The sequence below is a fragment of the Gavia stellata genome, chromosome 17, assembly GCF_030936135.1.
Source record: "Gavia stellata isolate bGavSte3 chromosome 17, bGavSte3.hap2, whole genome shotgun sequence".
Lineage (NCBI taxonomy): Eukaryota > Metazoa > Chordata > Aves > Gaviiformes > Gaviidae > Gavia > Gavia stellata.
In genome coordinates, this window is record NC_082610.1 from 16,687,151 (window position 1) to 16,702,079 (window position 14,929).

Below are 14,929 nucleotides of genomic sequence, written 5' to 3' on the forward strand. Positions count from 1 at the left end.
AGAAAATGGCAGGAGCTGTAAAAATTACACTTTATAGCACTGTCGTCTTCAGTGGAAGCTTTGAAGAGAGGTATCCTGTACACTGAAGCATGACCTTCATGAAAACACAGACCAAACTATTTTCAATGTCTAGGACTTCCTTGACCCTGTAACTTTATGCTGCTGAAATGAGAGCTTCCTCTTGCAAAGTCCCAACTGTCACACTCCCATCTCCTAAACCGATTAAAGAGATAAAGGGACGAATTCATATTTTTTCTTGTGCACTGTTTCTGTAGAGCAGGCAGGGCAGGAAGTCCCTCCACCAAGTCCGTGTGTCTGTAACGTTGAGATGTACTCTCAGCTTTCTACAGTGATTGTATGGCCCAGTAACTTCTCAACCACAGGATGCCAAGTTTCCAGCAATGTAACTTGGAATTTTGATTCATAGAAATGAAAGTTTGGCCACAGTAATTTTTTGGATGGGAGAAAATACATAACCTGCTATCACAGAATCACAGAATCACTAAGGTTGGAAAAGACCTGTAAGATCACCAAGTCCAACCATCAACCCAACACCACCATGCCCACTAAACCATGTCCTGCAACGCCACGTCCACACGTTCCTTGAACACCTATCATTTTAAATACACTGAAAGTCAACCAGGTATGTAAGGTCTCAAAAAGCGTCTCCCTCTGTAGGGGAGGCAATATTGTGTCATTAAGTGTTCTGTGTCCCCAATGGCTTGAATCAGTAAAAACTTGTCTTTGCAGACTCTGTAGCTCTTTACCCTGAGCTAACCAGCTTGTTGGCATGTGATGTGTTGAGAAGGATCCTGGGGAAATGAAAACTGACAGCTGCAGAATGAATATGAATATTAAAATAAGGGCAAGGGGGTCTCTGCTCCAGATGGAGTCCAGGGACATGCCTCTGACCTTTTGCTGCTGAACCTGCCTGCCCTCTTGAATTGGCAAGTAGCAGTGGCAGCAGGCCGCAGCCCTCCTCTCGTATCCCTCCAGCTCCTTATTGTAATTTATAGAAAGTCTCCACTTACTGCAACCTGCCAGGGACTCAAGAACAAGTTGGATAACAGTAACAGTTCTGCTGCTGCCAGCTTAGAAGGCAGCAGCAAGGATGCATTAATGATTACACTCCTCTTGAAAGTCAACAGGAGGCAGGTGCTGAACTGGCTGAGATACCTTTGCGCCTTTGTTAGGCAAAGACTGAACAGCGGCCCGTCCACGGGCGTGCCTTTCCATTGCCCTCTGACCATGTGACTTATCTGAGCATCCCATTTCCTGCAGTTCCTTAGTAAATGAGTAAGTATTCAGAGTGGCATCCAAGGAATGGGTTTGGCGTGGAGAATCCTGCACAGTGACTCATGCTTCCATGAGTAAATTAATTTCCTTAGAGAAGCAAGACAAAATCACGCATTCTGCTTAGTCCAGCTATCTAGAGTGACGATTTAGGAAGCTATTTCAAGAAATACAGTTTTCTTTAGCTTTGTTTTGAGAAAATTATTGCAAGAAATACAGTTTTATCTAGCTTTATACCGAATGCATAATCCATTGCTGTTGAACTTGCAAACATAACCAACTTTTAAGGGGAAAAGAAAAATTGCTGTAACTTGAAAGGTCTGCGTATTGAAACATGTTAGCTAGAAAACAGTTTGTAATCAAAACCATACATCTGACAAAGGGGCATTGTGGAAGTCTGGCATCTTCAGAAATAGACAATTATTTACACAGGTCTCCATATATATTACCCTGGTGCACATTTAAAAATAGGTTGTAGAAACACATAAGTATCAATACCCGGAAATGAGAATTGCATCAGCTAGCCCCTCCCCTTCCCCCACAATGACAGTGCAAAGAAAAAGAGGGTGTGAAGCAGCAAAAGCACTGGATATTCGTAATACCAGCGTCCTTACCACACATGCATGCATGGAAGCAGCCAAGGAGAGGGACCCGGAGGTGTACGGACCATGGCTAATTGGTTATGGGCAGAGATACCTGTTAGTGCAAGTGGAGGTGAAACTCATCTTTTAGCTTTTAGTTTTCTTGGGAGAGCCGTTCAAATGGTTTGATGGGGCTATACTGTCCAGATTTGAATAACACAAAATACAGATTTTTATGGCATATGAACCAACTTCCTGTACCCTACCCTGGTAAGCATTTTGAAATTGCAAGAATTGTGGCTCTGGGAGCTTTTCTGATGTTGACAATTTAGCAGAGTATACCGAACTCTTGGTGCCAAGCTACTCCATTTTGGGGTCCAGGCCTCTCTGTTTTAGGTAAAGAACCTCCATCATTTTAATTTTGCTTTACAAAGCTGAAGTGTTTTGTAATTAACTAATCCCTACAGTACCACCATCAGGTTGGTAGATGAAGACCCTTCCCATTTTACAAAGGAGAAATGAAGCCATTAAAGCTGCAGGAAGCTGTTCAGGCCTCAGAATAAATCAAGTGAAAGACAGGACTGGAACATGACGTAGCTATGTCTAGTGCCAGGTCTTTCCCTCACACACTGACATCATATGAAAGCAAAGCCCTTGATGCTGTCAGAGCAAAAGCAGGACTGATCATACTGGGAAAAATACTTACGATTTTTAGGGACAAATTAGACCTCAAATCTCAGGTAGAACAAAGAGATTCCACTGACCTTTCCAGGGCCAGTCAGCATCAACGGTGGCTTTGGGTTACTGCTAACCTCCTAGCCGAGCTGCAGCTCATACAGCAAATACGTGCAGGTCGTGGTTTGGTGTCATTATTCACCCCAGCAGCACCATCAGATTTGACTTAGTCTGTCATGAGCCAGGATCTGAGCAAATGGCAAGTGTAGAAATTAAGTATCACCATGTAAAACCTCTTGTGTATTAGCAAAATTGAGAGAAATTTACTAACACTTTGTAAGTTTTATTGAAAATAGCGAGATGCGCACATTGAACTCACCCTATATAACTGTCTCTGGACTTTATTTCTGTGATAAAGGTTTAATCAGTATCTCATAGTTTAAAGACAAACACATGTTTAATAAGAATGTGGCATCGTTTCCTTCTGTTATTGTCCAAAGACTGATCAAATGCCACCTGAAGCCAGTGGAAAGGCTCCGCTTGTAACTCCCAGAATAAAAATATGAATGTTTCCCTGGAAGTTGCCCGGTTGGACGGTGCTTTGAGAAACCTGGTCTAGTGGAAGGTGTCCTTGCCCATGGCAGGGGGTTGGCACTAGATGATCTTTAAGGTCCCTTCCAACCCAAACCATTGTGTGATTCTGTGATTCTATGATTCCACATTCAGCAGCTTCTATTGCTTTATTTTTCACGTTTAATCTGTGAAAGCTAATATGGAAAAGAGGGCAAGCAGGCTGAGGAAGAGCCAAGCTTCCCTGGAGAGATCCTGCCACATTTCAAACATTCCCATCACTCTATCAATGTCACCCTCCACTACTGCGATGAAAGGCAGCAGCAGAAAAAGAGCAGGAAGAATAAAACTCCTTATGTATACAAGTGAGGAAAGTCGGCCCCATCCCTACAATCAAAGTCAATCACTTGAAAGAAATCAAAACAGACCTGGCCTCCATCTTCCAAGTGCAAGAAAAATGCCCTTAATTTGCTCACCCCGTTCTGTTTGTGTTGTTCTGAGCCTTCCCTGATTGAAGCTCTCTGAGGCAGAAAATCAATGTCAATCACGCCAGATGACTGCTTTCCTCCAAGCATCTGCTGCTGCTACTAAGATCACAAAGGACACATAAAAGGAAAAATGTGGCAGTTGCAGCCGCCTTCTCAGTTTTGTAACCCAGGTGAGTTAACACTGGCATATTAAAAGCTGACACTATTTTTTAACAAAACAAGGCTTCTGATCTGCTTATTATCAGCGAGGACATGTTGGGACCAGGATGGTTTTGAAACATCCTGGTTAGCTTGCTTTGGCCTACGCTACTAAAGGTAGGACCTCCGGTATCTGAATGGGCACCAGACAGCTAAGGACAACCTGATGCCTTATGTTAAAAATAACACATATTTGGTCTTGGTTCTGTTCTCAGTAACGAGCAACACAAACACGAGCAAGTGAAGTTTCTATTGGAACTTATACCCTGAAAATTTTATTTTGTCTGAGCCACAGGATAAGAACAATCTTACAATACCAACATTCTTCTCTTAGAAACCTTGGTCTCGCTGTGACAGTAGTAAAATACCACTTGCTCTTCAGTAGTTACATAGTTTTAAAATGCTCCTTAATCTATCCAGCCAGTCTTGTCTTAGAAGCCTCTTATTTTACATTTAAACTCTTCAGAAATAAAGATTTTTATAGGGAGAAAATATTTCTTCATCTTCATTCTTATCAAATGTTCATTTTCCATCCTGCCAGATGTCTGGAACCCAAACTCTGGACAAGATGTTTAGTCCCATTCATATAAAGCCACTGTAAATACAGATTCCTGGGATGCCGAATTAAACTTCCTAATCCCTCCTTGAGACTTCTGATAGAACAAGATGCTCAGCGAACCCAGCTTAATGTAGAACGACAGAACTACATTATGCGGTTTCCTTTTATTCCGCATTCATGCAGCATTAGGCCTACTCAGCATCTACCCACACTTTCCCTTCCTTAACTACCAGTCTCCTCTGACATGACACATCTCACAAGTATCACTCATTCCTCAAGGAACAGCACATCTAGCAGCAAGGAACAAAGCACATCTAGTTTTGCAACCAATCGGTCATTATATTTAACCTCCTTTGGTAGAAGTGCTGGTCTTTATAATAAGAACCAAAATTTTGCATTTTTCTGGCTAGTTTCATGCAAATCTCCTTATTCTATGTTTCAGGCATTTTTAGATGTTTTCTCACCTGTGTTTTTTGTTTCTTCTGTTTTGTCAATGAACTGTCAAAGAAATGATGAGGCTTTGGGCTACCGTTCCCATCAGATCACCACAGCAGAAGGGAGTTGTCACTGGGATGGTCTGTGACAAAGTGTTAGCGTCCCTTGAACAGCAGCAGAAAATTCCTTCAGTTGTAAAGCAGAGTTTGGTAGACGAGTACAAGCCTTAGGTGTGATGAGATATGCCCATCTTCACACCATCTGCTCCGGTCGAGCATGGCCAAGGGTCATGTTTTACGCTTGCATGCACTGTGACTAGGATGTGGTCTTGGAGAGATCAGGACCTCCATGACAACCTCCTCATTTGTAAATTGGCTAACTCTAGTGACTGAGAGGTAAACTATATAAAGAGTCTTTAGAAGAGAGAAAAGACATCCCAGACGAAACAGAGATGGAAGGGCTGGTATGGGTAGAGGAAGACAAAGGGCTTAATTGGTAAGGAAGGCCTTCTGCCACAGCAAGATAAGCACCTCAAAAAAGAAGTCAAGTACATCCTAGAAGCTGCGAATAGATACTGCCAAATACCAGCTAGCGTTAGAATCCCCCCAAAAAAACTAAGACAAACATCACAAAGGTACTGCAGCTACAGAAATTTAAAAAAAAAAAAAGGAAGAAAAAAGGTTCCCTGTAAAACAAGAATGGGAAAATAACGGTAACTGAGCTACTCACACAAGATTAAATAAATGCTTCCCCGATTTTCATTAAGGATGAACATGTTAATCCATGGGGTAAAACCAGGATGCCTTAGAGAAGGGGCACGAGGGAGAAATGGATACAAGATAATAAATGAACACAGCCAGCTGGTGAGCAAAACTCTTGGAGTGTACTGTGCTCCAAGTGGACGAACCAGACGTTCTCAATCCCAGAATCCCGATGCACAGTAAACCACAAATCCAGGTGCAAAGGTTTTAAGTAAATTTTCTGACTTGGAGGCATTACCACAGGACCAGAGAACAGCGAGTGTTTAAGTGAGCCATGGTGGAAGCAGTCTGGGCCTGTGCTTTTGGTGTCGGTGCAGTTCTTCAGGAAAAGTTGCAAAGGAAAGTTTAACTATAAACATGAAATTCAATGAATAAAGGGATAAAAGGTAGCATGGGTTTACTAAAAGCCAGTGTTGTGGGACAAGCCTGTAGCATAATATAAAATTGAAACTTTAGGCATCCAGGAAGCAGTATTTTTTGCTCTTTGTTAATATCCTAGCAAGAAATAAGCGAAGAGGAGAAGGACTTGGCTTTACTAACCAACCACAGGGTGATAGGGAGCTGACAGTGTGGCCTGACTGTGAAAGAGAGAAGTGTGAGTCCAGTCACGGTATTTCCCGTAACGACAGGAAAACATTAGTGTTCCTGTCTGAGGCATCACTGAGAAGACTGTCTAAAACATTCCATACGGCAGCCTCTGTCGAGAGAAAAGCATTCAAACTGAAAGGGTCCTGCAGAAAGGACGTCCCAATGACCAGAGCACAGCTTGCATCATGCCAGACTGAAAAGGTTTAGCTTACGTAACTTAATGAAACAACAAATGAGTGGGAATTGGATACGCAAAGGGGAAGTAAACGCCAGAGAAGGATATCTGTAACAAAACCCCAAACATCTATAGATATAGATGGAAATTAGAAGCAGGTTTCTAGCCACCAGACAAGAGGTTCCCAACGGCCTGTGCCGGCGATGAGGAGGGGCGCAGGGCTGGCTGCCGGCCACGGCTCCCCGGAGGGGCTGCGGCCCAGGGGCGGCCGGCAAACGGGGGAAGGAACACCTTTAACTCCCCTTAACTCTCCAGGGCCGGCACCGTTTGCTGGTCCGCGTACTGGCTGCGCACGCACTGGGCATCGTACTTGCCCTTGGGAGCTAACGTTTTAAATCGCTTTCACCCATCCCGGTGAATAACAGAACGAGGGAAATCTTCCCCGACGGCCACCGGCGCGACTCGGACCCGCAGCGAGGCCAGCCCGGCAGCCGCCCTCCGCCTCAGGTTTGCGGCAGGGCCGCGTAACAGCCCCGGAGGCTCTGCGAGGCCCCGGCCGGAGCTGGGCTCCTCCTCGCCCGCCTCAGCTTCCCTCACGGTGCCGACCGTTACGGGCCGAACGTTCCAGAGCGGCCGCTAACGGGCCGGACGCTTCCGTCCGCCTCGCCTCACACACCACTACCCCCCCCCCCCTCCACACTCCCGTGCCGGCCCGGTACAACTTCCCCCTCCTCCACCCCGACGTGTCGGCGGGCACGTCTCCACCGTCGCGGCCCGCCCGCCTCACGTCAGCCGCCCGGCCCCTACTTAAGGCGGCGGCCGCCTCCCCGCCCCGCCACTACCGCCGCCGCCGCCTTTGGTTGAGGACGCTCGGTAGGTGCCAGCGCCTTCGCGGGCTTGGGGAGGGGGGGATGCGGGCGCCACCAAGCCCCCGGGGGGGGGACTCGGTCGAGCAGGCGGCGCCGAGCGGACTACCGTCCGCTCGGCGCCGCCTGCTCGACCGAGTCCCCCCCCCGAGGAGCTACCGGGCACCGCTCCGCGTTGGGTGCGGTGTGGAGAGGCACCACGCCCTGCTCAGCGGCCTTGTGCAACCGGCGTGATTTCCAACCCCCCCCCCCTTTAGCCTGCTGCATCGCCCCGCCATTCCCCCCCCCGCCTCCTTCTTTAGCCTGCGCGGATTAACCCGCTTCCCCTAATCGGCGGTGTGGCCCCAGGGAGCCGCCTGCGGGGAGCGACCTGCTGTGATGGGCTGAGGGCTGCGTTTAAAATGGAGCGTTAATGTACCAGCTCGGCTACTGGCTCTGCCCTAACCTGCTTCTTTCAGGGGAATAGCACTCGAAAACGCAAAACTTTGAGTATTAAGTGTGACTGAGAAATGCTTGAGTGGGTGCTCCTCACCGGCCCTGCACGTTAAAGTTCTTAGAGTGCAAAGGGAGCTCTTGGCACGTGGAGAAACTGTGCAGTACACCGGGCCACGCTTCGGGAGACTTCTGCAAATGAAGGCTGACGTATCTTGGTCAATTTTTCCTAAATATGGGCACTGCTGGCTTCCTGCCCCTCCTCCCCGAACTCACAGCCCTTACTTACCTGCTCTGCCAGGCCTCTCCTGCTCTGAACGAGTTGCTGCCTGTTCAGCACTAACTTTAACACCGCGTTATGTCTATACTTGCATCTATCTGCGAGGCTGCCCCTGCCTCGGGCTCTTCAGGCAGGGCAGAAGCTGCGCTGCTGCCAGGGCAGCACCACCTGGGAAAGCGTGGTGTCGGCTTCTGCAGGGGCCCTGCGGTGGAGGCACAATACTCCATCATCATCCTGGCATTTCAGTACACCGGTGGCTGCCAGATTAGAACCCATATAACCGTGCAGCTGGTAGCTAAATTGAGGGTAAGAGAGATAGTAACACCAGACTCCAGCTATCTTCATTCAAATCCACGCACTTTCACTTTAAAACAAAGTCATAAAGTTGACTTTGAGGCCCACACTGTGCTTAAGAAGGGCTTGCCTAAGCATTGTACAACTTCAGCTCTGGAAAGGCTTCAGGGTATGGAGTACCAGTTTTTCAGGGCAGTAAAACGGAGATTGCCAGACCATGCTGTGCTTAGAAGTACTAAAATGGCTTCCTGTACCTAAATGTAATATGGATGATCGTTTAGAACATCCTACTAATGCTGCTGGAGTGCCACCCAGCTATAAAATCAGTGGTTCTCAGGCTGTATTTGAGGGAAAGATTTAGCAAGCTTAAACAGTGCATTGTCATCAATAATTCATTTTTTAAAATAATTTTGCTGCATACAGGGAGTACTGCCAGATGCTTTAGGCATGTGATTTATATCTATTTTCTTACCATCCTGGAATGAAGTCTGTCTTGCTTGATACAAATACTCTGGTGTCAGTAAAAGCTCCAAAGCCTGGAGAAATAATCTGTTGCTTTCCTTGCAGCAGTGCACCATGTCTCTCAAAGATCAGCTCATCCACAATGTCCACAAACAGGACCAGAGTCATGCCCACAATAAGATCAGCGTGGTTGGTGTGGGTGCAGTCGGAATGGCCTGTGCTATCAGCATCCTGATGAAGGTAAGTGTCAAGCTTGGGATGAAGCAGCAGTTGTGACTATCTGAGGCCTAAAAGAGGGGCAAAAAGTAATCTCCCTTATTGGACTAACTGGGCTAGCACACAAGATGAACTTTTGGTTGCCCATTCTTTTCTTGGGGCCTGAAATAAAGCAGTAATCTTCAAGCTATTGACAGGTAACAGATAGCTGTAGTTCTTGTAAACCAGGTTTGTCCTGTGTCAGACAGAACATGTTCTATGTGTCACTTTGACATAAGAGCTGCATTTACCTTTGAAGAGCTTCCAGAATACCTTCTAAGAACTGAGGCATTGTTTTGTCTGATGTGGAGAGTGTAATGGAATACTACTTTGCAGTGTGGACTGGAAAAAGTGGTCCTAGACACTCTGAATGACTTGTCACCTGCATTGCATTATTATATTGAAAATACTGTAGTTAACACCAGGCTTGCTTTTCTTAACTGTACAATAGGTTGTTTATGAACAGCTATTAAATGATTCTTCATCATCGTCATGCTAAATTGCACAACTGTTCCACACAGAATGTGAATATGAAAAGTATAAAACTAACTCAATAAAGTGGAAATCCCAGGAGTTTAATTAAAGTACTCTGCTTGGGAACAAGTAAAGGGTTACAGATGAGCAAAACTGCTTGAATAGATCACTGCTTTTGAAATAATTGTAACTTCACAGTTTACAAATTGGATACTTTGCTCAAAAAGGCAATAAACTTGCTATTTAATCTTGGTCTCTTCTAGGACTTAGCTGATGAACTTGCCCTTGTTGATGTTGTAGAGGACAAGCTCAGAGGAGAGATGCTAGATCTCCAGCACGGTAGTCTCTTCCTTAGAACACCAAAGATCGTCTCTGGCAAAGGCAAGTAGTTGGCTCTAATGTGCTTGTTATTTCCAAATGGAGATAGCCGCTTCAGATCTCAAACTGGTCATCCAACTCTAGCACTTATCCTGTCATCCTAATTGTTAGGAAGAAAGCTTACTTCATTTCTGCTCAGCTGACATTCAGTTTCATATACCTTGTTAAGGCTGGTCCAACAAGGAATCATCTGTTCCGGAGTTCATCACTCAGTATAGAAAGATGAACTCCTTAAAATTCTCAAAGGTGCAGTGCTACTTATTTCACAGCCAGTTAGCCTCTGAATGTGTTACTGCTTGCTTCCTGGCCATGAATGTCTGACAGCTTTAAGTTTAGTGGCAACCTGATTAGGGCAAATGCTAGCCATCTCACACCTTAGTTAACATGCAGCTCCAGTGTCCACAGGTAGTAGGTTAAGAGGGCAGAACCTTCTTCCTTGTCTACACAGCACTTCCACTGGATGCCATCCCGACAACTACCCTGTACCTGTCTCTCCCTGGGAAGTATGTAATACCACTGCCCAATTCTATGTGTTAGGATTCTGACGTGCCCTTAAGGTTGGCACTTGCGGTAATGAACCACAGTCTTAAAAGAAAACTTAACTTTCTATAGAAGCGAAGTTTAGGGTAACAATCACCAGGAGAATTTCAGCACCCTCAAACTTGAGAATTTTGGGTATCAATGCTAAAAGGAACTGAGAACTCCTGTTCTGAACCATGTGTAGAAAGAGGTCATGTTTGACAGAGTCTTTTGTCTGCAGATTACAGTGTGACTGCACACTCCAAGCTGGTCATTGTCACTGCTGGTGCCCGTCAGCAAGAAGGAGAGAGCCGCCTTAACTTGGTCCAGCGCAATGTGAATATCTTCAAATTCATCATTCCCAATGTTGTCAAATACAGCCCTGACTGCAAGCTGCTTATTGTCTCAAACCCAGGTTTGTCTTGTGTTGCCTTAACAAGAGAATTTGGCTTAGAGAATAGTGTTTTCTTCAGTAAGGTGGCATTAGTATACTAACATGACCAAGCATAGGCTTTTAGAAAATACTTAGGCCACATAACCACATAGCAAGAAGTGTCATCTTCCCTCTCCACACTCAGCAAGCTGGTCCTCTGGAAAATAAACCAAGTTGCCTTCAACTGGGGTCTTCAGTTGCCTTTTCAGTAATCTTTAGCATGGGACACAGTAAGGGGCACTGATAATTGCATGTGCAGCATAAACAGCCTCTCAATACTGCCTTTAAAAGAGTCACTATGTTAGCCCACTCCAAGGCCTGGCGATGGGCATTACTTTATGCTCTATTCCACATAACTAGCATGCAGATAAAATCCTTACAGATGAAAGGAAGATACCATCCTAGTTATCAAAATGCTTATGCCTCCCTGTTCTACTTACAGTGGATATTTTGACCTATGTGGCCTGGAAGATCAGCGGCTTTCCTAAACACCGTGTTATTGGTAGTGGCTGCAATCTGGACTCTGCCCGTTTCCGCCACCTCATGGGAGAAAGACTGGGCGTCCATCCTCTGAGCTGCCATGGCTGGATTGTTGGAGAGCACGGGGATTCCAGTGGTAAGAGCGAAATCTGGCGGGCTGTTACACAGAACTCTTTTTCTGATAGTTTGTTTGCAAGAAACATCTCCAAAAGCTACAGCAAAAAGTTGCTCAAAAACCTTTGTACTGCAGCACCTTAATACTGCAAGTCCTGCTTTTAGTCTGCTGCTGCAGAGAGTAACCCTAGATGATCTATATTTGACCTGAGTTACTCTGCTTGGAAAAGGTCATTCCTGTAACCTGAGGAGGCTAAAAATTTCTAGGCTAAGTTGTTCCCATAACTCTCCAAAAAAACAAACTGAAGAAGGAAGAGGGTAAAGTTCTCTGCAAGGGACTCCCAAAGATCTGCACTAGACCTACTGGTAGTCACTCAGTTGTCTTTACTGGCATCTCTTGATTATTTCAAGAACTATATATAGGAATTGAAGTGCAGAGGCATGTCTAGAGGATAGGAGGAAAAGCAACTTTCTCCTTAGTTAATCTGTGCTTTCTCTAGCAGCACCAGAGCAGTACTGTCTGCTTCCTGATACTCGGAAGGACTCATCTGCAATAAATTCTTATTTTGAGAAGCCTTTGCAAAACACAGAGTTACTGTTGTTTTAGTTCTTGTTGCCTAGGTGTTTTGCTTTAATAAAGCTATAGTCAAATGTTGTGACATCACGTGTAAAGAAAGATTGTTTATATGCTCCTAGGTTCTTGGCCTGCAATTTAGATTGGCCTCATAGGTCATACTATATTTAAAGGGATATCTAAATCATAGTGATGTGTGTTGCAGATTAATCCAACTAGATCTTATGTTAATGGTTAATTTGTGAGATAATTAATCTATGTGCAACTCTCAGTACCTGTCTGGAGTGGAGTGAATGTTGCTGGCGTCTCCCTGAAGGCTCTTCATCCAGACTTGGGAACTGATGCAGACAAGGAACACTGGAAGGAGATCCACAAGCAGGTGGTGGACAGGTGAGTGCTGTTTGTTTTTTTTTTTTCAACATGAGAACAAATGATGAAGAGCTATAGTACCTCTGAACTGCAGTATCCATATCTGGTTTCATAAATACCACAGTAGTCCAAAACAAATATCAAGATGCAGACATAACAGAACTTGAGATGGTATTTTAAGAACTAATGTAGATTTGGCAGAGTTAATTTTTCATGGTTAGTGAGCTTTAAATTAGGCAAGTGCTTTAACTTCCAAGTTTCCAGTATAACTGTGGGGAGTAGTATAAAATGCAAATAGAATTCTTTACTGCTGTGTTCATGTCGGTCCTGTCAGCAGATCAGTCAAGCTTCCGATATCTCCAGGTTAAGGCACCTCTAAAAGCCCTTCTTACCAACTTTAAAATATTTCAGTTTATGGTACTTGTTTTTTCATGAGTAACTTTGTCTCTGCAGTGCCTATGAGGTCATCAAACTGAAGGGGTACACATCATGGGCTATTGGCCTTTCTGTGGGAGATTTAGCTGAAAGTATTATGAAGAATTTGAGAAGAGTGCACCCAATCTCTACAATTGTTAAGGTGAGCAGCCCCTTTTTGGTAACTTTTGTCTTACTAAGAACTAAAAGCCTTGGGAGTTCTGAAGAACAATGATTAACTTTCTAGTTTAATTTCAACTAGTTTTTCAACTAGTTTTTCAACTAGTTTTTCAACTAGTTTTTCAACTAGTTTTTCAACTAGTTTTTCAACTAGTTTTTCAACTAGTTTTTCAACTAGTTTTTCAACTAGTTTTTCAACTAGTTTTTCAACTAGTTTTTCAACTAGTTTTTCAACTAGTTTTCCCAATAGGATATTCTATAAAATAACAGACTTGGACAAATTCTAGCCTAACTATCCTTACCTACTTTTCAGGGCATGCATGGAATAAAAGAAGATGTCTTCCTAAGTGTTCCTTGTGTGCTGGGCAATAGTGGCATCACTGATGTAGTGAAGATGATCCTAAAACCTGAGGAAGAGGACAAATTAAGGAAGAGTGCAGATACACTCTGGGGAATCCAGAAAGAACTACAGTTTTAAATCTGCCCAAGCAGTTCACTCGCTGCAGTTTAATGGGTTTAGTGGTTTGTCTTACGTTGCACTTTCCAAGTAGGTCAAATCTTTCAATCTATGTATCTCAACTAGAACACACAACAAACTCAAATCTGAACAAATGAGTTTCCTGAAGATAGCATTAGGAAACTATTCTATGTTTTTTCCCTGTTCAGACACCCATGTTCTTGGCCAGAGCTAGATAACCTAGTCAGTCTTGTACAGTGAAGTGGTGTGACAAAATCCAGCATTCAAAGCAGCACTGCCTAGAAAACCCTTTGCCTTTTGCTCATCTTAATGTTGGTTCAGAACAATAAGTAACTAATTATTACACAATGTGAAACCAAAGACTATTTTCTTGCAGTTAAAAGGATTGTCAAGCTAATTGACCAACCTTCTCTGCTGGCTGAATAGCTTAAATATTTCACTGTTGGTAGGTCCAAATGTATTTTCCTAACACTGCTTTGGAATTTGTGTGTATACTTTTTTTAGAGAACCTTATTTTTGTGTACTATATCAGTCTAGTTGTAAGTTTATCTCCTAAGCATGTTTAAAGGTTTCTGTATGCAACAAGACAGTGACTGTCCAACTGTAGTACCAGCTCCAACACCAAATAAACCACAAACTGTTATTTCTGTCTCCTTGTTTTTCTTTACAGGGCTTTGTCCCCAAAATACAGTTCCATTTGCACCCATCTAAATCAAACAATTCTATTACACAGGTGAAGTTTGAGTTAGTGACTGAAGAAATAATGTTATGTGTGCAGCTACTCTGTTGTAGGCTCCAGATATTTTATGTAGTGAACTTTGTAACAGTCTAAAGGTAGGAATGAATAAAAACAGTAAACAGAACTATTTAAATACTCAGGACTTGATTCCCCTCTGAATGCAAAGGAACAGGCTCTATTGACATTATGTCGCAGGACCGGAGAAAAACAAGGCAACCATGGAAGTGTACACACAAAAATGCATGTAGGAAGAAGTCTTTCCACATCAAGTAGTTGACATCCATAAAAAGTCAACTTGCTGCCAAGCACAGAAAAGCATCTCCTCTGGAACAGCAGCCATGCATAAAAACAATCACCAGTTACTCCTCAAAGCCCAGAGTAAGTTGGAAGAATTAACCATCATCTGCGTCATTAGTATTTTAAAACAATATACCTCATTACAATAAAGAGGGAAAGGCCTTATTATTAGCTTTTTCTAACATTAGGACACAGCACATAACTTAAGAAGGGAAACTGATCACCTGATTTAAGTCCAGGGTAGATTTTTAATATGGACTGCAGCTGGTGATATTTCTCAGAACAAAGTGTTTTAGAATAAGCTGTAAGTGCTCATGAAGCAACTTCAGCAACAAAGGAAAAGCTGTTGCTACTGTACTGCTTTCTCTTACATCCACATGATCAAAATAGCACCTGGAAAGAGAGCACATAGCAATGATATTTTATGCAGATGGCAGGAAGATGGTATAAAGCCCTTTTCAAAGCTTTCAGAAACACATTTTACTACATGAAGTCTCACCCAGCTTTTTATATGAACTCCAGTCTCTTCAGATCCAATGGTAACATGAAAAGCCTTAAGACAAACACT

At 43.9% G+C, this 14,929-nt stretch overlaps 1 protein-coding gene across 1 annotated transcript; it reads left to right on the forward strand.

Annotated features, from left to right (window-relative positions):
• Positions 1-7,163: 7,163 nt before the first annotated feature.
• On the forward strand, positions 7,164-13,968 carry LDHA (lactate dehydrogenase A). Its single transcript, XM_059825734.1, has 8 exons — positions 7,164-7,196; positions 8,763-8,897; positions 9,650-9,767; positions 10,525-10,698; positions 11,159-11,332; positions 12,157-12,274; positions 12,707-12,830; positions 13,161-13,968. The coding sequence occupies exons 2-8, from the start codon at positions 8,772-8,774 to the stop codon at positions 13,323-13,325; spliced, it is 999 nt and encodes a 332-aa protein (XP_059681717.1). The 5' UTR covers positions 7,164-7,196; positions 8,763-8,771; the 3' UTR covers positions 13,326-13,968.
• Positions 13,969-14,929: the final 961 nt, after the last annotated feature.